Below are 20,020 nucleotides of genomic sequence, written 5' to 3' on the forward strand. Positions count from 1 at the left end.
GCGCGAGCCCAGCGCAATAGCAGGTGCGTCTATCCGCAAGAATTCGTGTCTTTCTATCGTTGCGCGGCAGTAATACATGTAAGAAGCGAAAGTCGTCGTCGTCATGGATCACGTCTACGCAGCCAATCAACGGCGGGTCCGCTCGCTGTCATTTTCCCATGTGTCTCGCTCGGAAAAGACTAGCCGCCACAGAAGACCCTGTAAATCTGCCAAAGGACACCATGAGGGTCCGATTGTGGTGACGACTTGCATTCCACCATTAAGGGCAAACAATGCTTGTGCCTCGTGTCTCACCCACCCTCCAAGCTACAACGTCTGTTATTCGCGGCTACACAGACCGTGGATATCCAGGCCACCTATCAAGTCTGGACCTTTTTGTTGTTCAATTCAATATCACTCGACGCTCTTGTCCCTGGCTGCAGTTCCACCAGCTTCGCCAGACACCTGGGCATAACCGAATGAAGCGCTAGTCTAGTGGACACGCCTCGGCAAGCCTCCCAAAACGTACCAGGGAAACTCCATATGCAAAAGAAACCTCTCCATGCACGCTTTTGCTCGGCTCCACCAACACAGAACATGACTATTGTACATTGACATCCCTGTACATAACGCTCCTCAACGCCCATTTCCGAAATCTCGGATTCGTTCTCGCGAACACCAGTTCACGGTACCCTAGGCCCACCGTTTGTCCCTGGCTGTTCCGCCTCTGAGTTGATGTCCGACTCAATGCTCGACTCATCTTCCTCGCCGTCTTCTTCCTCAAGCACAATTTGCTCGAGAACCCGTTTTTCGAACAAGTCTAGCATGAACCGGCACGCTGGGAGGCGGAAGTGATGTGCTTCCAATATCTGCATCACCTTGTGGAAGATCGCAGGCTTGCTGAAACCGGGTACCTTTCTAGCTTTGATTCTAAGCCGCATACATTAGCTCGTAACCTTCAGCCCTTGAACAAAGGACTACTTACGCCTGCAAGTCGTTTGCTGCCTTCTTGGCAAGCACAGTATTACCCAAGTCAGTCGCAAGCTTTAAGATGCGCGCGTTTATTGGATCCCTGTCGGTGACCGCAACTTTAATTTCTGCATTGGGGTTCCAGCTCATGTCTTCCGCCTGGGCAACCCAGGGTCTCATCTATAATGCATTAGATCATTGTCCGAGGCGAAAAAGAAATCAAGTACTGACCGCAAAGAGCTTGTTGAAGTTTAACGGCAGGCAAAATCCTAGTGCCTCGCCAGAGTCATTGACGACGCCGTCCCATCCATATTCCAGCAGGATTTCCTGGCCATGGAGACTTCGGGAGATCAGGCCCAGTACGTAGAAGGCTGTGCCTCTAAGTGACATGACTTCTGACTGTTCGGCAATCTGCACGACCCACTTGACCACATCTGAGCTCTCAAGGAATGGCGCCCCCAGTTCCATTGAGCCCACGTTGCCAACTGCCCATAAGCAGCCCTTCACCTTAAGAATTATTTCAGGGTCGTCGTTCTCCGACGCAAAGTCTCGAATGGTCGCAGCAAACTCGTCAAAGTGACCTTTCTGCTTCAGTAGCTTGCATCCTTCCTTGGTCCTAGTCAGTTCCCGGTAGAAGTGCGGTGGCACGAGGCCGTAGTCGGTTGGTTCGGGCGTGTCGTCGTACGTCAATTGAGTCGACGGCTTTTCAGGTATGTCCGCAAGTGCGCGAGCCATGGAGGCTTCGATCAAAGCCACGTAAGTATCGTTTCTTCCCAAGAACCAGTCGTCCATCTCTCTCGTGATGTAATCCAACCCATCCAGATAGTGGTAGCCTACCGAAGTTGAGAGGAACCGGAGCAATAACGGAGCCCCAATCTCGCCCAAATGATCCAATGCCGGGCGGCATTTCACGACAAATTCCAACGACTCTTTCTGGTTGCAAGCCTCTTCCAATATCTTGATTGCCACTTCACACACCTCGACATCCGGGTCATAGAGCTGCGTAACAAGGAGCCTGATAGCCCATTCCGCTACACTAGTAGAGCTGCTTACTCCCATAGGCTTTGTCGCATACTTGCGCAATAACCTGGTTGCAAAGATACGAATCTCTTTGGAGCATGATGTCATCGCTTTGGAGATGATGATGCGTAGATGACCGTCCAAAGTGTAGTCCATATTGCTCAAGAGAGTTCGGATCAAGTCGTCGCGGTCATTGAGCTCGATGATGTGGTAGAACATATTGATCACTCTCCATCTTTCCAGAATGTGGATCCCTCGGGAGTCTTTAGTCAAAGCACCCAAAAGCGCAAAGTAGCCGCCAGTAAGCGTCTCATTCATCCGATCGGTCTGAAAGATGGGCGACTCAGATGTTAGCCCGCTCATCCGGTCGAAATGCGATAAACACTCGGCAAGCTGCCGGATGAACTTGCTCTCTGCCAGATACTTGACGCCTTCAGGGTTTTGCAGGAGACTCTGCATCAGGGCGCAACCGGCTCGCACGTATCGCTGGTTCGGTTTGGTGTTTTTGATCTCAGAGAAACGGTACTTAAATGGACGATAGAACCCCAAAACACGATGTATGAATTTGGTTACTTTGATAGCTTCGTCCAGGCGTTTGGGATTGAGCAGAGGACCTTCGATGATGTTCAGAATCAGATCCCACTTCCATTTCGTGAAAGTGACCGTGTTCAATACTTGGGTCTCGACCATGAGGTTGCGAAAGTGGGCCTCGTCCACCTGCATGGCGGCTTGTAGCTTGGCCGCGTGGTCAGATTGTCTGGTTGTCGAGGTGCTATCGGAGAGCGCAGTACTCTTAGTAGTATACAGAGACGTAGGTCCGGATCGATAAAGAGTCCTGTTGATGCTGTCCACTTGATATATGGTACCGATAGCGACAAAGCGGTCTTCTGAGTCGAACCGCGCCGCTGAATGCAGAAGTTGTGGGAGCACCTGGATCTGCGCGCTCCACGAAGGAGGTAGCAATTCATTGGCCATCTTCAAAACTTCCCCAATTAGAAGGGTTGTCTTACGTTTCAACGGCAATGTCAGAGACTCCTCTTCAGCCTGTAGCAATGCTGGCATTAAACCTGCATGTAGAAATGCAGCCAGAACTACAGAGACATAATGGTCTAGTAAGCTCCACTTGGTGGTATCGTCCTCGGTGCTACTGGAGGTTGAAGTCTCTTTGATCTGCTGGTTCTTTAAATTCGTGACGCGGCCATAGGTAGTCAAACGCCGACCAGCAAGGAAAGAAGATGACCAGGAAGGAGGCTTGATCCTGAGAAGATCGAATAAAAGTTCCAAGATGATGTTTCGAACATGAGGAGTAGGAATCTGCAAGGACCAAAGTAAGGATCGAAGGGGCAGGAAATTGTTCATGGAAAGGGTAAGTAGTCCAGGCCAACTTCGGAGTAAGGATGCTATGACCTTGGCATTGACCTTCAGTTTCTCTTCATGCAAATGTCCATGAGTGGTGTTTGCGTCTGTGAACATGGCGAAGGGAGCTTCCAGCTCGCGTCCCGAGCGCAAAAAGCGGCGTCGTCTGGGAGTATCCAGTAGATAGAGGAACGAAGTGCCAACACTTTCGGCTGCGTGATAGCTTCCTTCTCCAAGAGCATCAGCCAAAGCGCCCATACCTCCGGCTGCAACCAGAAGAGATGGCTTCCGGACAAGAATCTCGGCCAAAGTCAGGGTCGCAATATTCCTCAATCGGTCTTCTGCATGCTCGGCCACTGCGACGATGATACGAACTACGGCGCGGGCGATTTCCTCAACACCTCCCTTGACGTCGAGGAAGGCTCGGACAAACTTCAGTGCTTGTTCACGTTCCACACTGGCTTTGGACTCTTTTACTAATGACAGGATGACAAGATGGTCTGTATGAAGAGCTCGTATGATCCGGAGAGATTTGCGATCAGTGAAGGAATAGCGCATGACTCGATATGCTGCTGCGACAACTTCGCGGCTGTCGCTCAGGAGCATGGTTTGCATTCGTAGTCCGAAAATGGACCAGGCTAGGTCGTACTTCAGCGTAGGGTGTCGCTTGAAGAGAAGGACCAGAGAGTTGGCTCTCTCTACATAGTATTCCGGTTGCAAGCCCTGAACCTCCAGGGCCTGCAATATCTCCGCCAGAACGAAGGTCGGCGATTCAGTTTCCTCTTCCTCTCCCACTTCTTTCTCAACGATATGCCGCGACGGCGAACGTGAGAGATTCCGTCTGAAGAGATATGAAAGTCTGCTTTGTGGGTCCGCTGGTGGTGACTTGACTTCCTTTGCTCTCTGTTTCTCCGCAGCCAGTCCCGACTGCAACTGCGCCAATTTCCTGTTGGATATATTGAGCTGTTCCTCGACCTGTAGCCTCTGGTTCTTGCTATCTTTTGCGTTCTTAGCGTTCAATGCCTCCAGCAGGTTCTCCGAGCCGATCTTGATTTTTGTTTCCTTCTCAATCTGATCCTGCAGCTCTGCCTGCCTCTGCTCGGTGGTTGTATTGTCATTGTCCCCCACGGTGATTGCGTGCATGTCGAAATCGGGGCGTATTCGACCGTCTTGCGCCGTCGAGGGCCGTACCAAAGCGGTGTTGAAGCTGCCAGGGCCTGTGTTGGCAGTTGCATACGAGGCATACGAGGCCTGGCCTCCCCGCGAGCTGGCCATGCCGACCGACGACGCTGAGCGCCCATCTCTACTCGTCGTGGGTGCAAGGAGAGACGTCTGGTCGGCGGCATCGGCCTGTGTGTTTACGGAGCGAGCTGATGGCGTCATGAGCGCGCCTTAACCGTGTTCCCGCCAACCGCATCGCATATCTGTCTTTCGGCGGTGCCCTCCTCTTGCCTCATGAGCATTCGCGGGCCCAGAAGTCGTTGTCGTTGCGGTTCCTAGCCAAAAGCGGAAATGTGGCGGAGGCTCGGGGAAGGAGCGGCTGGGGCAGAGGCTAGGGAATGTGGAGCTGGTGTAATGACAGTGTGAGTGAATGGTGCATGGCGCGCAGCATAGCCATCTCGACGTGTTGCGGGCAGCAGCCGCTGGACGTGGGGACGTGCACATTTCCCTACCTACCCTTGCAGCGCTGAGCTCGCGTCTATCAGATCCACCGCCCTACACCTCACCATCATGGCCTGACATGCCGCAGAATTCCATGTGCCGACAATTCAAGCCCCATAGTCCCACGGCGCCTGGTGCGTTTCCGGGCGAGGAGCGTTTCTGACGTCGTCACGTGCGCGCCGTGCGCCGCTATCCAGGGCCTCTTCCCTCGACCGGAGCTCGCCGATGGCCATCTCAACGAATGGAAACGCGTTCTGGCCGCCTCTTTGCCGACGCTCCATAGCTTGCTCGTGCCTCAATCGCAAACCGCTCCTGTACAGTTCGGTATCCTCCGTGTGCCGTCCACCAGATAAGGTGCCGTTTCATAAGTATATCTAGCTTGATCGCCCTTCTTGATCACTCTATCCACTCACCTCGAGCTTCCAACTGACCCTCGCCTAATTACATACACCTCGCGCCCTTATCTGAAGCATTTCAGGCTATTATCCTAATCTGCACAGCTTCGCTCGCAATGTCTCAGCTTAGTTACGCCCGCTACGGCAAGGACAATGTCCGTCTCTACAAGGTCGACAAGGACCCCAACACCGGTTTCCACACCGTCGTTGAGCAAACAGTCTGTGTCCTACTTGAGGGAGATATTGAGACTTCGTACGCTTCTCCATCAAGACTCTAGCATACCCTGAATTAACAACCTCCAGCTACACCAAAGCAGACAACTCTGTCATAGTCGCGACCGACACGCAAAAGCAAACAACCTACATACTCGCAAAACAAAACCCTATCGACCCGCCCGAGCAATTCGCTGCCATCATCGGCGACCACTTTGTCAAGACCTACCCTCACATTCACGCCGCGCATGTCAAGATTATCCAGCACCGATGGACGCGCATGACTATCGACGGAAAAGCACACCCACACTCGTTCTTCCGCGACGGTGAAGAGACTCGTGTGGTCGAATCCGTGACACGCGAGAACGAGGGTGTCTCTATTCGCTCCAAGATTGAGAAGCTCCTTGTACTGAAGAGCACAGGGTCAGCATTCCATGGCTTCCACCGTGACGAATACACGCGTCTGCCCGAAACATGGGACCGCATCTTGAGTACAGAGGTTGAAGCTGGCTGGCAATGGAAGCTGTTCAAGAACTTGGATGAGGCCAAGGCCGTAGACTTCAACAGTGCCTGGACCGCGGCAAGGGATATCACTATGAAGGTCTTCGCCGAGGACGATAGCGCCAGTGTGCAGGCAACCATGTACAAGATGTGCGACCTAATCTTGGCCGCCGTTCCTCAGGTGGACGCTGTGGACTATGCGCTGCCCAACAAGCACTACTTTGAAGTTGGTACGTGGGATTGACTATCACTTCTTGCATTCATTCGCTAACATGGCACTAGATCTCTCGTGGCACAAGGGCATCAAGAACACGGGCAAAGACGCCACTGTCTTTGCTCCTCAATCTGACCCTAATGGTCTCATTTTCTGCACTGTCACTCGCAAGGGTACCAAGTCGAAGTTGTAGATGCAACAGCATTATGCCGTCGCACATTGGTTTTCTGTACATTTCTTTGGGTTCTCGAGCGAGATTTTGGAGAAGATTGTCAAAGGAGAGTAGAACATTATACCACCATTTCTTTTTGTTTGATGGGGACGAGTGGGAGTAGTACATCAGCTTGCGCGTAAAGCGAATGCAACCGTTTTATTCACTTTCGCGGCAGATGATGTGACAAACCAGAGATCGCCTGAGATTGTCGAACCGACGTCAAACCGATCAACCAAGTCTATGTGGCAGTAGAATATGAAACTTGGCTCAAGTACAATTATGTAGATTTACATGTCTTATACACGCACCCGGATGCTATGGTATATCTTCTCTTGCCCCATTTGACCACCCCTCGTCATGATACTGGTGCCTCCGCATTCTGTGCCTTGACCTCTGCAAACGCCTTCTTGACCTCATCGTGCTCCACTATACTCTGTCCGCCGCCGTTTCCCACCTTTAGGATATTCTCCTTGTAAGGGTGCGCTCTCCCCTCGAATGTCTTCAACCTCGCCAGCCTATCCTTCCGTAACCTGTTCTTGGGCAACATGCCGCTGACCGCCTTCCTCAAAACCTCTCCTCCTCCCCATTTGGCCATCATCCTGTCCATGGAGAGTTCTTTGAGAGAGCCCGGGCGAGTCGTGTGTGTGCGGTAGAGTTTCTGGAAGCGCTTCTTGCCCGTGGTGTGCAGTTGTGCGCAGTTTGTAGCTACAACGTAGTCGCCGCAATCAGTCGAGGGGTCGAAGATGGGCTTGTGTTTTCCCATGAGCGTCAGGGCTATAGCGGAGGCGACGCGGCCGAGCGCGCGTGGGTCTGAGCCGATGTCGAGATGGTGCCATGAGCGGGCATAGGCCAGGCGCGTCTATATAACATATTAGCCTTAGGAATAGCACGTCTCGCGATGGTAACTTCGGCTGCGATCATGGAATTCTGAGATGCGGAGGTCCGACAGAATACACACCTTTCCTACGACTTGCGACATGGCGGGCTGTGAATTCAATGGCCTAGTAGGCCAACTCTAATCGGGCGTCGAAATTGACCTGAAGTCTGGGGTTGTCCGACAAGAGATACTGGCGAAGCTATGAGCGCTGTTGGTTGGCTCGTCTGCGTGCAACGGAGGCTGATGCCAAGCCTGGAATAGCATTTCTAAGATCTGCCCGCCCTGCGCCACACCTCGGGCCTGGATTTCAAAGCGTCCGAAGAAGTCGCATGCTCACAACTTGACCTTTCTACCAATAGCACGAGTCTCAAACAACATCACATTTGATTTTGCAACGTCCAACATGACTGTCCCGTCGTTTGAAACCATCTTCGCGGTGCCTATGACCTGCCAGTCGTGCATCAACGACATTGAAGGTTCTCTCCAGCAATTGAGTGGTACGAGTTATCCCGACGCACGTCATCCGGCTTCTAATAGCACGTAGGTGTCAACAAGATCACTGCCAACCTCAAAGATCAATTGGTATCTGTCGAGGGCACAGCAGCGCCATCGGCCATTGTTGAAGCTATCCAAGCAACTGGCCGTGATGCAATTCTAAGAGGATCTGGAAGATCAGACAGTATGCTTCATCTTGGAGAGTCGGCATGTGCGTCGATTCTAACGTCCGAACAGGCGCCGCAGTATGCATCTTAGAATCGCATGCACCTGATGTAGAGAACAAAGTTCGAGGATTAGTGCGCATGGTTGAGGTAGCTCCGAGTATGACTATCATCGATCTGAGCATAAGGGGATTGTCACCTGGAACGTACCAGGCTACTGTTCGCGAATCTGGAGATATATCCGACGGACCAGAATCTACCGGCGCCATCTGGGAGTATCTCAAGGCCAAACAGGAAGACAAGCCGTGCCGGGGCATCTTTGGAACTGTTCAGGTCGGAAAGGGTGGAGTCGGATCTGTGTTCCTGGACAAGCCCATCCACATCTGGGAGATGATCGGACGTAGCATCGTGGTTGCGCGAGAGCAAGACGGCAAGGTATGCGAAACCGCTAATTGATCTGAGATCTACTCTGACCTTGCACAGTTTGATAAGAACGATCCGGACACGCTAGTGGGTGTCATCGCACGTAGCGCTGGTGTATGGGACAGTGAGTGCTCTTGGTACCCCACGCGTTCTGCATCTGGCGGAGGGTACTCTTCGCGTGCGTATGTGCTAACGGTTATCCAGACGACAAGACGGTCTGTTCATGTTCTGGCAAGACGGTCTGGCAGGAGAGAGAAGAACAGCGCGATCGCGGTATGCTATGAGTTCAAAAGACACCAAGATAGACCAAGTAACAAAGTGCCGTCGAAATGCCGTGTTGGTTTGGTGACGAGAGATAAGGCTTGCACCTTGAAATCTAGGCCGAAACTAAGACTGCGCGAACACGGACTTTTTGAGGCCTGGAATCGTCATGCGTTCATGCCTGAAAACGCCAGGCGACAGGATGAGTGGCTGCGAAGAGGAAGCATCACGTGGCTGTCTCAGTCGGAGGATTTGCACGTTACAGACCTCAAACGCCATCACTCGATGATCGCAAGGGGCCAGCAGTCCGGTGTACGCCGCTGTGGGTTGCTGACAGTGAGCCTCACGAAGCGAAACTATGAGGTCTGCGGGGGCGCTTGGGAGAATCGTTAGGCTCTCGGAGCATCGCAGGGCGGTGGTGTCATGCTCGAGTCGGCCGGGTTGGGGCGTCTTGGACAGGCGCGTAGCGCTGTGGCTCTCGGGCCTCACAGTGCAGGGATCCAATCACGGTGCCGGGTACCGTGTCGGCCAAGGCTTGTCTCTCAAACGCGCTGGACCTCAGAATTGGTCTCCCCACCGGTAGCCCTCCTGCAGCCGCCCGCCAAATTCCCACCGTGTCCCTGTCTCTTCCGAGCATTGCCCTCGAAACCTCCTCCTCTCTCTCCCGGTTTCCCAACTGTGCCTTAATTCCCACACCTGTACGATCGTTAACTCCCCCGCGCAACCCACCGCATCTAGGTGTACCTCGACGACTTAATAGCGACACTACACCACCTACCGGACACTAATTCACCACGTCGCGCATACACACAGGCCCCGGCGGCTACTCCGTAATCTGGTGGAATTGAGACGAGCACATCCGCAGGTTTGCGCTTGAGAAGGAACACGACCCCTCGTCCAACGGTGGAGTGCTAGGAGAGGCACTACCTTGAGGCTTGACGACACCATACTGCCGGGTAACAAGTGAAGATCACTCGTCATGTCTCTGAAGCAGGTGCGCTCCTTCCTCCCGCGCGCCGTCGCTCCTTCCGAGTTCAATTGCTGATAGGTGGGGTAGGAAATCGAAACCTGGGTGGCAGCCCTCGCCAGCTACGACAACAATGAGTTCGACGTTGCATTGAAGGTCTTTGACCAAATCTCCGACACGTCCAAGATTCTGTTCAACTGCGGCGTGATCCATGCCACACTCGGCGAGCATGAGAAGGCGGTAAGTTGAGGGCAATGGCTCCAGTAGTAGGAGCACGTGCTGATGGCTACACAGGTCGACTGCTACCAGCGCGCTGTGCGTCTGGACCAGTACCTCGCCGTGGCATACTTCCAACAAGGTGTGTCAAACTTCCTCATGGGCGACTTCGAGGAAGCCCTCGCCAACTTCAACGACACACTACTCTACCTACGCGGAAACAACAACATCGATTACGAACAACTGGGCCTCAAGTTCAAGCTATACTCCTGCGAGGTGCTATTCAACCGCGGTCTTTGCTACATCTATCTCCAGCAAAGAGACGCCGGTCTACAGGATCTGTCTTTCGCAGCCAAGGAGAAAGTGGTACCCGACCATGATGTGATCGACGAGGCTATTCGGGAGGAAGCTGAAGGCTATACCGTCTTCTCTATTCCCGTCGGCATTGTCTACCGTCCCAACGAAGCCAAGGTCAAGAACTTGAAGACGAAGGACTATCTTGGAAAGGCCCGTCTTGTCGCTGCCTCAGACCGGGCCAATGCCTTTACTGGCTTCGCTGGCGCCGAAATCAAGAAGGGAGGCCAGGCCGCGAAAGATGACAGAACTGAGGATAAGATCTCGTATGCGGCGACCAACCTTGTCAAGCCAGAACTCCAGAGCAGAGCGCGTCAGCAGTCAGAACCACCGATGAACCGTAACATGTTCCCGCCTACACCGCCACCGGAGACAGACAGGAGGTCTGGTGACAGGAGGTCTGGTGGAGAGCGGAGACCCGCCGCCGATGCTCCCATGAGCCGCGCACAGTCCGTACGAGGCGGTGGCCCTAAGCCTCAGCCTCTAAACCTTGGACGAGCTGCCTTTGATCAGCAAAGCAACAACGAGCCGCCTCGTCGCCAGCCAACACAGCGCTCCGCGTCTGAACGACCACCACCAAGTCGTTCAGAGTCAATGCGAGACCGAGGGCAACGCGATCAGCGGGACCAGCGAGACCAGCGAGATCGTGACTACAAGCCACGTCGCCGTGGGTCTGACGATGATATCATTGACGACTATTACGACAATGACCCCTACCCGCCTTCTCGTGGGAGTCGCGGGGCATACGCTCGCTCAAAACAGAGCAGGCGACCAGCTTACATCGAAGAAGAAGACGAAGACGACTATGATGGTAGTGATCTCGATGACGCGGAATTCGAGATGATGTCTCGCACGAAATCCAGAAGACGATCGCCCGCCCGCTCCGCCAGATCTGGTGGTAGCAACCGCGGTACAGGCAGCAAAGTCAGAGTGAAGGTTCACTCTAGCGACACACGTTACGTCTTCATCAGTTCAGATCAGTTAATCACTGAATTCTGGCAGCAAATTCGGGAGAAGTTCGGTGTGCGGAACAAGTTCAAGGTGGAGTTCAAAGACGATGGCGACATGATCACCATGGCTGACCAGGACGATCTTGACATGGCCATCCAGACGGCTAAGAGCGTTGCGAGGAAGGAAGGCAGCGATATGGCCAAGATGGAGGTAAGTTTTCGGTGTACACTCAGCTTGAAGACTACGTACTAACTTTATCATCAGGTTTGGGTTAGAGAAGTATAGACTAGAGATACCCCAGCATCACGCATGTTTACGATCCACATTACATTTTCTTTCATCCTCGCGAACGCATATTGATTGCTTCGGTGTCCTTGCTTTGATAGCGCTCGATCTTGCTGTATTTGTAGCGAGCATAATTGCTGGTTTTTGCTGGCATGCATAAACACCTGTACACTCTTTTTTCACAGCCGGACTGTTGATCCGCTATTAGAGTCGGCTTTGCATGTATGAAAGGCGTAATCGAACCTCACGAATGAAGAACTACCACCAACAATCGTTTCCGCCGCAATGTGATGTTGTGCAAATACATGCATTGGCACGCGGAGTACCTGCAGTAGACAGCTACCACGCAGTAAGGCCCTCTGCATGCGCCACCAGCGCGTGGAAGTACCAACAACCAGGTTTTTAGACTACCATTCAAGTTACTTTCCCTGCGCCGCAGACTAGCTAGTTCTTGACGCCACCGTGCCGTATGAAAGTAATCTACCGAGTACGAATCACCATCTTTACTGCAACTTGCCAATAAACTCAGAGCCTGGCCCGGCGAATTGACTGGCGCGTGCAGCGACAGCAGACAGCTCATGAGCGCCAAGGCACACTCCACGATAGCCAAACGATACCGACCACCAACTTGTTCCTCACGACGCATGTGTGTACGACACGCGTGCGCTTCCGATACGTCCAATTACGCGCCCGAAACATCTCGTGACAGACTCCTGGGGATTCCGGACGGCAAATCCAAATCCGCGTCTCCGATCTCTCGCCATCGTGCAAAAGAAAGTGCGTCACAGCACTCACGTATCGTTCCTTCGCACTCAACCGCCAACGCGCGTATATTCGCCAATGCGGTTAGTACTCGTAATTGAAGCGGAGGAAAAGCTCAACAAGGCGACGTGAAACTCGAGCCAAGCTGAGACTGTGCCTCGGAAGACGCGAAAAGGAAAAAAGAAGAAAAGACGAAAACGATGCGATTCAATCCGAAAAGTCTATTCTGCTAAGCATTTCTGTGACAGCAAGACAGTGCTTGGTATGTTCCAGTTGTGTGGGTTACAGAACCTTCATACGCGTCGATGCGGGTGACGCGCATGGTGTTTCGGATCTTTGTGTGGAGAGAGAGAGCAGTGACGTACTGCGATGACTGATCGCGCAAGATATGAGGTCGTGAGACGAACTGCCAAAAGTCTAATTGAAAGCACTGCAATGACAAAGGGAAAGGACAGAGTATGTGGGCGTGTTCTCGTCATTGTTATACATAATGTTACAAGATCGTTATAAGACCGTTTTTAGAGAATACTTTGGAGATATTGGTTTCACACTACCGGTATGTGTGCTTTCATGCCTGAACGCCTTCCTTTTCAATGCTCTTGCTCAAACCGGAGTTTGCTTCTTTGTACATGGCGTCGAGGATCGTTCGTTGCCCTACGATGGCTACTGGCATTTCAACCTAACTCGTTCGCTGGGGCGGGCGCATTGTCTCCTTGTATGGGATCGATTCGGGTTTACGCGGGAAGAAGGATCTCGGCCCAGCTGCTGTGCAAGAATGCTACACCAATCTATACGTGGTCATTAGCATTTGCCCTTGCCTCAGTTTTCCTTCTGGTATCTCATCCTTTATCCTTCGTCTGATATTTTCGACAATCCAGGGTGGCTTACAGCGAACATTCCCGCGGCAGTAACGATACTCCTGTTGTCCTTGCTTGTAAATGCTGAGATGGTGCTGGACGCGAAGCTGGGCTCGTTGAGGGTACGGCCCTTGCCTGTCATCTGCTTGGGTGGCATCGTTGCGGCGGTGGGTGAAACACTGCGCAATCCGTCAGTCTCGGATACTTCAGATATGAATATGCGTAGGGCGTACGAAGAAGCTTGCGATCGTGGAAGTGGGCTGTTGCGGGGTTGTTATCGATGCGCTTTGGACCTTGGTGATGATGTTTTTTGGCCAAGTAGGGTCGAGCGTCATCGGTTGCTTATGTAAGGGTTAGTCTTTCACGAGTCCATCGTCGGCCTTCAATCGCCCACGTCTTTCATTTCGTGGCACAGCATGTCTGCGAAAGGGGCTTGAGACATGAGACATCACCGCATATATGTACACAAAATCGTCTTTAAAGATAGCATGACATCGTACTATTACAAGTTATTCACAAGCGCGGCTGAGCCTCCCTCCCAATCTACGCCTTCTACAATAGCCATGTCATTTTTCAAGGCCTAACCCTCAGCCGCGCAATGAATACGTTGGATAACCCCGTGTGCAGAATCAAATATTCGCTATCCCAAACCGACCGTGAAAGACTAGAACGCCATGAATGCTTGTCTGAATGTCTCAAAGGTGAAACACAACGACTAAATGTGAAAAAAATGGAGAGAAGCATCCTGATGAAGAGCTGCCACCATCAGTGTTCCCAGCATCTAGCTGAGATGGAGGCTGGACAGCCTACTCCTTCTTGCTTGCCAGGATACTGTATTGACCACCGCAACCAGCCCATGTAAGCTTCGTCTCCCGTACAGCGGTGTTGTCGATCAAGGTAGGCACCTCGATGTCGTCGTCGGTACCCTGACCCGTTTGGAAGTTGACTGAGAAACCCCATGAATAAGCCTTGCCGTCCTTGTCAACGACGATAGAGTGATCAGGACCGCATGCACCGGCGACAATGTTCTTGAGGCCGGGAAGCGGTGTCGGCTGCACAACGATCTTGGCCTTGCCGTTGTTCTTGAGAACCTTGTCCTCATCCGTCTCTGCATCAAGCTGGGACGGAGGGAGACCAGTCTGTGAGCCGTCGCAGCGACCCCAGACTAGCACCTGTCCATCCTTGGTGATGGCCAAGTTGTGATGCGAGCCTGCTGCCAATGACTGGACGCCTTTACCTTCCAAACTGTGTATGATCTTGGGTTGGAGAACGCTGGCGTCATCTGCACCAGCATTCTTGGTGTACCCAGTCTCGCAGTAGTTGTTCGCACCCCAGCCCCAGACGTGCCCATCTTCTGCAATAGCGAGACCGTGGTAGTCGCCGGATGCAATGTGTGTTATACGTTGGCTGTGCTTCTTGATGGAGGAGTCGTGGAATCCAATCTTGTTAGGCTGCAAACCTTGGATGAGATTGCGCTCAGTGACACGGCGTCCAAGCTGGTTTTGCTGGCCGTTACCCCAAGCATATACGTGGTGGTCCTTGTCCAGAGCGTAGACGTGGTTGGTACCACACACAAGCTGAATGACCTTCTTTATGCTGTCGATGTAGACGGGTCGAGGCGCTGTATGATTGTCGCGTTCAAAACCCATGATGCCTTCGTTCTTGCGGAACGTGCCCCATCCATAAACCGCGCCCTCGGTAGTGAGTGCGAAAGAGCAGCTATCGCCTGCAGCGACGTCAACAAAGGTGGTGTCTTCAGGGAAGAACTCGGATGGCACGGGCGTTGGTGTCGCCTCAGCGTCGTTCAAGCCGCCGGTCTCATCCTCAGAATCGGAGTCGGAATCGTCCGCGTCCAGATCACGCATCTTGACGGGTGCGTTCGACGTGTCGCGTCCGAGGGCATTGTTGTCGTTGACACCCCATGTCAGGATTTTGTTGTCTTTTGTGAGTGCAACGACGTGCATACCGCCAGTGGCAATCTTGACGACGTTCAAGTTGGACAGAGGCTCGTTGTAGCGCGGCCGCTTCACGTCGATGGCCTTGCTTGTAGCGCCGAAGCCGAGCTCGCCAGAAGAGCCTTCACCAAAGACAAAGACCTTCAGAGGTTCCGTGTAGCGGATCTCGTTGATCTCGGTCTTCTTGCCCTTGTTACGACGCGGGCCCTTGGGGTTCGGGATCAGAGCAGGATCGACCTTCGCGGCTTCGGGCTCTGGTGTTGCGGTCTTTGACGCGGCTTTCGGGGCGGCTTTCGCTGCTGCTTTCGGGGCAGCCTTGGGGGCAGCTTTCGCGCGCTCTACCTTGGGCTTCTTCACGACAGGCGCAGGCACATCTTCGACCTCCGGTTCGCTTTCATCGTCCTTCTTGCGCTTTGTCGTCTTCTTGGGCGCGGCCTCGGGTTCAGATGCAGGAGTCTCTGTCTTCTTTGCGCGACTGCGGCCAGCAGCTGCAGTCTTCTTAGCGGTTGGCCTCGTTTCGGACGCGTTGAGCTTACGCTTTGGCGGAGCTGCCTCGACTTCTTTGGTGTCTTCGTCGGCCATTTCGACGTCCTCAGTTTCCTCGGCTTCCTCAGCTATGCCGTTGGCGACAGGCGCGTCTTCGGTCTTCTTTGCGCCTCTTCGTGGGGCTGCGAGGTTTGTCAGCGATATCATGGTTACCGTAGGTGGACGCGACGTACCGGTGCCGTTCACCTTGACATCTTTGGCGTCTTTCTTCTCAGCGGGCTTTGCGCTCGCAGAACGGGAAGCTCTAGCCATTGTGCGCGACACGAACGAGAGTTTGCGACACGAACGAAGGTTGATGCGCGTAACAGTGTTTGGGTTGGAAGTTGTTGTGAGGTGGCTGGTGTTGTCGTGTACATAGAAAAATGTTGAACTGCATTTAGCAAGGCTGGCGCTAGACTTGACATGGACCAGCTCGCTGCAGCCACGGCCCGTCAACCATTCACCGCGTACGTCACTGCTTGATTGGCTGGCCTGGCCACCATCGACTGACTGACCATCCGACACGCACTCGCAACATCTAGTATCACCTGTCTCATCACCACTGCAAGGCTTATGCTGCTTCGCCTCCTATTTGCAGAAAGTCACTATGTCGATCCTCGGTGCCAGCGACCTTCACTCGTGGCCGTTTTGTGAGCCGCGGCTGACCGAGAAGCTGTATCGCTCACCTATACGTTGTTCTTATGTAATCTACACAGTGGGGATGTCAGGAATGGGTCTGGTTCATGCTACACGAAAATTATTGCTGAGCTTACGGACTTCAACACAAAAGGATGTCAGACACCCCACAGCATGCAGCGAGAGCTTGATGATATCTCTGTATTAGATATTGATTAATCGCAAAATTTGTCATCAAATCAGTCAGCGTGGCCGAGGTAAGCATCTCTCTCAACTCCTGACATCTTCTCATCTAACATCCGATAGTGGTTATGGCGTGTGACTCAAGCGAAAGCTTGTCTTCTTCGGAAGACGCACTCTCAAGAGGTTTCTCATAGGGCAACCTGCGTGGGTTCGAATCCCACCGCTGACATTATCTTTTTGCGCTTTTTTGCAGCTTTCTGGTGTGGTCGCTGGCGGCGGATGCATCGTGCCTTACCTTTTGGTGCCGCAGAGTGGGGCCCGATTGGCTGGCCATCGACTGACTGACCGCAACATCTAACATCACCTGTCCCGTCACCACTGCAACCACTTCGCTGCCCTCACCTTGTGCTCCTACGCGTTGCATCTCAGCGTTTGTCAATTCCAAGGGTGTCACCAGACCACGTTCGAGCATCGCGGGTACCTACATGGTCGCTTGAGACAACCTCGGTTTGCGACGCGGACGCATAGCACAGCACCGTGTCTTTCACCATGTTTCACAAATCCCTTGTTCTTTTTGCCCTTCTGAAAGCGGTATCCTGTGTCCAACCCGAAGCGCCGCATCCTAAAGCGGCTCCTCTGCGCGACCTACCATGGGCGCAGCTCAACTTCCTGCATACTACCGATGTGCATGGTTGGTGGGGAGGCCATCTCCAAGAGGCATCCTTTTCTTCTGATTGGGGCGACTATGTCTCTTTTGCGAAATACATGCGTGAGAAAGCAGATGCAGATGGCTCGGACTTGCTGCTTATCGATACCGGAGACCGTGTTGGTAAGTTGGGGTGTACAAGGTGCATATAATACCTAAACTAACTTCATGTTTTCCCCTTGCAGAAGGAAACGCCATCTACGACTCTTCAAAGCCTCGCGGAAAGTTAGTACTGTTTTCGAAATGCATGTGAGATAGGTACTAACGTCCCACGCCAACCTTTAGGTTTACCTACGAGATTGCGAAAGAACAAAACATCGATCTGATATGCTCAGGCAACCATGAGCTGTACAAAGCAAACACTGCCGAGGGCGAGTACTTTCACACGGTTCCTGACTTCAAAGGAAACTACTTGGCCTCCAACCTAGATATCTATAACCCGAAGACTGGAAAGCTGGAGCCACTTGCGCCGCGCTTCAAGAAGTTCACTACTAAAAACCAAGGTATACGCATCTTGGCCTTCGGATTTCTGTTCGATTTTACAGGCAACGCAAACAATACTGTTGTTCAGAGGGTCGAAGACACGGTGCACGAGGAGTGGTTCCAGGAAGCGCTCAAAAGCCAGGACATCGACTTGATCATCGTCTTTGGACATGTTGACATCCGCTCCGAAGAATATGCGCTTTTGTTCTCTACTATACGGTCGCTGCACTGGGATACGCCCATCCAGTTCTTCGGAGGTCATAGCCATATCCGCGACTACAAGATCTTTGATAGCAAAGCTGTCGCTCTTGAAAGTGGGCGATACATGGAGACGCTCGGCTTCATGTCTATTGATGGTCTCAGTACTGGCGGTACCAAAGACGCAACGCCTCTAGCCCAGAGCGCAAAGCTCACATTCTCTCGTCGATACATTGATAACAATCTTTATTCGCTGCGTCACCATAGCGGAAAGAATGCCAAAGAGTTCGTGACCGATCATGGTAAGAAGGTTTCCAAGGCGATTGGTGATGCCAGAGCGTCTCTTGGGCTGGGTAAGGTATACGGCTGTGCACCACAGGATCTATGGATCAGCCGTCGCCCATATCCACACAACGAGAGTATCTTTACCTGGATCGAGGAGCAGCTGCTGCCGCAGACCATCGAAAAGTCTGATCGCATCCAGAGTGGAAAGAAGGCATTTGTGATTACCAACACTGGCGCTATCCGCTTTGACATCTTCAAGGGAGCTTTCACCAAAGACACAAAGTTCCTTGTTTCGCCGTTCACCAGTGGGATCCGATTTATCAAGGATGTACCTTACAAGGCCGCTAGTCAGGTGCTCAAATTGCTGAACAATGAGGGACCCATTATGTTGGCCATGATGGAGAGCAATGCATTCCTGCAGCCACCAGAGGTTTTGGCAGCGCGGTCTCGACCGCATATGCTTACATCTTCCGACTTTGCCTTCGCTAAACTCCCCGAAGGCCAGGCACCTCTCCACGGCATCGATGGGCCACAACCGTTCCCAGGTTACACCACCAAGGACGACGCTGGAGCAGACGGCGATGACACCATCCACGAGCCCATCGCCTTCTACAATGTTCCGAACTGCATTCAGTCAGCTGTCGGCTTCGACCAATCAGAGACAGAAGTGGATCCAGAGACTGTTGATCTCATGTATAATCAGTTCATTGAGAAATGGATATTGCTGGCGCTTGAGTACCTGGGGGCAAGAAGAGGGCTGGAGGATACTGAGGCGTTTGATAACGAGAAGAGCTTTACAGACATTATGACCGAGTGGGTGGAGGAGCACTGGGGCAGTGAAGGCAAGAAATGTGAGGAATGATCAGAAGTGAGGCTCTGTTATCGGTCCGAGTGGTAGATGTTCAGATTGCGCGTTTTGTACATATGCCTACGCATCGACCAAATTCCAATACGGGCCTGCGGCTCTTATTATACTCAAACACTGCCTGATCTCACAAACCTCCAGATTGTGGGTGAAATGAGATCTAGTGCAAACCAATATGCTTTCGCCGGAATAACGCCTTGCCATGATAAAGTATGCCGTTCCCAAACTCCAGATTGTTTGTTCGTGTCGTCTTTTGACTATCGTCCGCCGCGAGCGGCGCGGGCTTGTTCTCGTTCGCTGGCGTTGTACCTGTGATGAGTGTTAGCCCCTGTCCGGGACGTAATCACCGCAATCGCCTCTCCTCCTCTTTCTTCTGGCGACGCAACACCTTGTCGGCATCGGCAGCGGGCACGTACTTGAGGAGCTTTTCGATCAAATCGACGTGGGTGAGAATCATGCGGCGGCAGCAGTAGCGTTGAAGACCGATCTCGTCGAGGGCCTCACTAGATCAAATACATATTAGTGAGGGTCTTGCTGCTGTGTAAGACTGGGAGTAGCAAAAGGTGATCGGGTTTGGCTAGAGGGTAGGCACGCGCGCAAAGATGTTTGCAAAGAGGCTTCTTACGCTTCTTCCTTGCCTTCGCTAAGGATGGTCATGTACTTCTCCCATAGGTCGCCGGTAACCTGAGCATTGTGAGTGGGTGCGCGCATGAGCTGGAGAGTATGCCTATTACCTTTCCGCAAGAAAAGCAACGGATAGGAACAATCATCTTGGGGCTTCCGGAGTGTTGGTGCTATGTGAAAGATTATGCGACGACAATGCAGTAGCTAAGAGAGCGCGTAAAGTCAAGGTGAGGTTCTCGTGGTGTTGGACGTGGTGGACGCCATCTCAAAGAAAGTTGCGGGCGCGCTAACGACGCGGGCGGTGAAAAGCTTGGGCCAAGGTCCATCAAAAAAGTTCGAAGCCTTCGACATGTCAACTCCAGACACTTTACGACAGTCGCCCACATTCGTGACTTCTCACGCCAACATCGCCGAGAATCAGCCAG

General features: G+C 52.7%; 9 protein-coding genes across 9 annotated transcripts; 4 read left to right on the forward strand and 5 right to left on the reverse strand.

Moving 5' to 3' along the window:
- Window positions 1–422: 422 nt before the first annotated feature.
- Window positions 423–4,811, reverse strand: BKA58DRAFT_157516 (Rapamycin-insensitive companion of mTOR, N-term-domain-containing protein). Its single transcript, XM_046164894.1, has 3 exons — window positions 1,180–4,811; window positions 965–1,128; window positions 423–909 (listed from the first exon to the last, which is right to left on the reverse strand). Exons 1-3 carry the CDS (start codon window positions 4,705–4,707, stop codon window positions 663–665), a joined length of 3,939 nt encoding a protein of 1,312 aa, XP_046026541.1. The 5' UTR covers window positions 4,708–4,811; the 3' UTR covers window positions 423–662.
- A 686-nt stretch (window positions 4,812–5,497) lies between these two features.
- Window positions 5,498–6,690, forward strand: BKA58DRAFT_456623 (uncharacterized protein; the record flags this gene model as incomplete). The annotated part of the gene is made up of 3 exons (XM_046174603.1): window positions 5,498–5,634; window positions 5,685–6,325; window positions 6,378–6,690. The coding sequence occupies 3 exons, from the start codon at window positions 5,498–5,500 to the stop codon at window positions 6,500–6,502; spliced, it is 903 nt and encodes a 300-aa protein (XP_046026542.1). The 3' UTR covers window positions 6,503–6,690.
- A 188-nt stretch (window positions 6,691–6,878) lies between these two features.
- BKA58DRAFT_312920 (mitochondrial 54S ribosomal protein YmL23) lies at window positions 6,879–7,502 on the reverse strand (the record flags this gene model as incomplete). Its single annotated transcript, XM_046167409.1, has 2 exons — window positions 6,879–7,382; window positions 7,482–7,502. 2 exons carry the CDS (start codon window positions 7,500–7,502, stop codon window positions 6,879–6,881), a joined length of 525 nt encoding a protein of 174 aa, XP_046026543.1.
- Window positions 7,503–7,691: 189 nt separating this feature from the next.
- Window positions 7,692–8,966, forward strand: BKA58DRAFT_157454 (superoxide dismutase). The gene is made up of 5 exons (XM_046164893.1): window positions 7,692–7,897; window positions 7,945–8,079; window positions 8,133–8,494; window positions 8,543–8,606; window positions 8,687–8,966. The coding sequence occupies exons 1-5, from the start codon at window positions 7,804–7,806 to the stop codon at window positions 8,764–8,766; spliced, it is 735 nt and encodes a 244-aa protein (XP_046026544.1). The 5' UTR covers window positions 7,692–7,803; the 3' UTR covers window positions 8,767–8,966.
- A 585-nt stretch (window positions 8,967–9,551) lies between these two features.
- BKA58DRAFT_157554 (NADPH oxidase regulator NoxR) lies at window positions 9,552–11,787 on the forward strand. The gene is made up of 4 exons (XM_046164896.1): window positions 9,552–9,737; window positions 9,801–9,950; window positions 10,005–11,441; window positions 11,496–11,787. The coding sequence occupies exons 1-4, from the start codon at window positions 9,723–9,725 to the stop codon at window positions 11,514–11,516; spliced, it is 1,623 nt and encodes a 540-aa protein (XP_046026545.1). The 5' UTR covers window positions 9,552–9,722; the 3' UTR covers window positions 11,517–11,787.
- Window positions 11,788–12,715: 928 nt separating this feature from the next.
- Window positions 12,716–13,713, reverse strand: BKA58DRAFT_157627 (uncharacterized protein). Its single transcript, XM_046164898.1, has 2 exons — window positions 13,167–13,713; window positions 12,716–13,066 (listed from the first exon to the last, which is right to left on the reverse strand). Exons 1-2 carry the CDS (start codon window positions 13,290–13,292, stop codon window positions 13,013–13,015), a joined length of 180 nt encoding a protein of 59 aa, XP_046026546.1. The 5' UTR covers window positions 13,293–13,713; the 3' UTR covers window positions 12,716–13,012.
- A 228-nt stretch (window positions 13,714–13,941) lies between these two features.
- On the reverse strand, window positions 13,942–15,888 carry BKA58DRAFT_439049 (regulator of chromosome condensation 1/beta-lactamase-inhibitor protein II; the record flags this gene model as incomplete). Its single annotated transcript, XM_046173642.1, has 2 exons — window positions 13,942–15,758; window positions 15,810–15,888. 2 exons carry the CDS (start codon window positions 15,886–15,888, stop codon window positions 13,942–13,944), a joined length of 1,896 nt encoding a protein of 631 aa, XP_046026547.1.
- Window positions 15,889–16,498: 610 nt separating this feature from the next.
- On the forward strand, window positions 16,499–18,990 carry BKA58DRAFT_383187 (Metallo-dependent phosphatase-like protein). The gene is made up of 3 exons (XM_046170156.1): window positions 16,499–17,263; window positions 17,326–17,365; window positions 17,426–18,990. Exons 1-3 carry the CDS (start codon window positions 16,984–16,986, stop codon window positions 18,966–18,968), a joined length of 1,863 nt encoding a protein of 620 aa, XP_046026548.1. The 5' UTR covers window positions 16,499–16,983; the 3' UTR covers window positions 18,969–18,990.
- Window positions 18,991–19,904, reverse strand: BKA58DRAFT_383190 (DNA-directed RNA polymerases N/8 kDa subunit superfamily). The gene is made up of 4 exons (XM_046170157.1): window positions 19,706–19,904; window positions 19,597–19,655; window positions 19,388–19,474; window positions 18,991–19,280 (listed from the first exon to the last, which is right to left on the reverse strand). The coding sequence occupies exons 1-4, from the start codon at window positions 19,739–19,741 to the stop codon at window positions 19,229–19,231; spliced, it is 234 nt and encodes a 77-aa protein (XP_046026549.1). The 5' UTR covers window positions 19,742–19,904; the 3' UTR covers window positions 18,991–19,228.
- Window positions 19,905–20,020: the final 116 nt, after the last annotated feature.

The sequence above is a fragment of the Alternaria rosae genome (assembly GCF_020736505.1).
Source record: "Alternaria rosae strain MPI-PUGE-AT-0040 chromosome Unknown BKA58scaffold_4, whole genome shotgun sequence".
NCBI classification, from domain to species: domain Eukaryota; kingdom Fungi; phylum Ascomycota; class Dothideomycetes; order Pleosporales; family Pleosporaceae; genus Alternaria; species Alternaria rosae.

What these genes read in the sequence shown, in the direction of transcription:
- BKA58DRAFT_157516 (XM_046164894.1), bottom strand. Translation starts at nt 4,707, where the DNA reads ATGACGCCATCAGCTCGCTCCGTAAACACACAGGCCGATGCCGCCGAC. An exon ending in ACTTCAACAAGCTCTTTGCG is followed by an intron (nt 1,129 to 1,179) that starts GTCAGTACTTGA and finishes AATGCATTATAG; the next exon opens with ATGAGACCCTGGGTTGCCCA. An exon ending in GCAGCAAACGACTTGCAGGC is followed by an intron (nt 910 to 964) that starts GTAAGTAGTCCT and finishes TATGCGGCTTAG; the next exon opens with AATCAAAGCTAGAAAGGTAC.
- BKA58DRAFT_157454 (XM_046164893.1), top strand. Translation starts at nt 7,804, where the DNA reads ATGACTGTCCCGTCGTTTGAAACCATCTTCGCGGTGCCTATGACCTGC. An exon ending in CGCGAGAGCAAGACGGCAAG is followed by an intron (nt 8,495 to 8,542) that starts GTATGCGAAACC and finishes GACCTTGCACAG; the next exon opens with TTTGATAAGAACGATCCGGA. An exon ending in TAGCGCTGGTGTATGGGACA is followed by an intron (nt 8,607 to 8,686) that starts GTGAGTGCTCTT and finishes ACGGTTATCCAG; the next exon opens with ACGACAAGACGGTCTGTTCA.
- BKA58DRAFT_157554 (XM_046164896.1), top strand. An exon ending in TCGGCGAGCATGAGAAGGCG is followed by an intron (nt 9,951 to 10,004) that starts GTAAGTTGAGGG and finishes ATGGCTACACAG; the next exon opens with GTCGACTGCTACCAGCGCGC. An exon ending in GCGATATGGCCAAGATGGAG is followed by an intron (nt 11,442 to 11,495) that starts GTAAGTTTTCGG and finishes CTTTATCATCAG; the next exon opens with GTTTGGGTTAGAGAAGTATA.
- BKA58DRAFT_157627 (XM_046164898.1), bottom strand. Translation starts at nt 13,292, where the DNA reads ATGCCACCCAAGCAGATGACAGGCAAGGGCCGTACCCTCAACGAGCCC. An exon ending in CTGCCGCGGGAATGTTCGCT is followed by an intron (nt 13,067 to 13,166) that starts GTAAGCCACCCT and finishes GACCACGTATAG; the next exon opens with ATTGGTGTAGCATTCTTGCA.
- BKA58DRAFT_383187 (XM_046170156.1), top strand. Translation starts at nt 16,984, where the DNA reads ATGTTTCACAAATCCCTTGTTCTTTTTGCCCTTCTGAAAGCGGTATCC. An exon ending in CGATACCGGAGACCGTGTTG is followed by an intron (nt 17,264 to 17,325) that starts GTAAGTTGGGGT and finishes TTCCCCTTGCAG; the next exon opens with AAGGAAACGCCATCTACGAC. An exon ending in TCTTCAAAGCCTCGCGGAAA is followed by an intron (nt 17,366 to 17,425) that starts GTTAGTACTGTT and finishes GCCAACCTTTAG; the next exon opens with GTTTACCTACGAGATTGCGA.
- BKA58DRAFT_383190 (XM_046170157.1), bottom strand. Translation starts at nt 19,741, where the DNA reads ATGATTGTTCCTATCCGTTGCTTTTCTTGCGGAAAG. An exon ending in GTTGCTTTTCTTGCGGAAAG is followed by an intron (nt 19,656 to 19,705) that starts GTAATAGGCATA and finishes CACAATGCTCAG; the next exon opens with GTTACCGGCGACCTATGGGA. An exon ending in TTGATCGAAAAGCTCCTCAA is followed by an intron (nt 19,281 to 19,387) that starts GTACGTGCCCGC and finishes CACTCATCACAG; the next exon opens with GTACAACGCCAGCGAACGAG.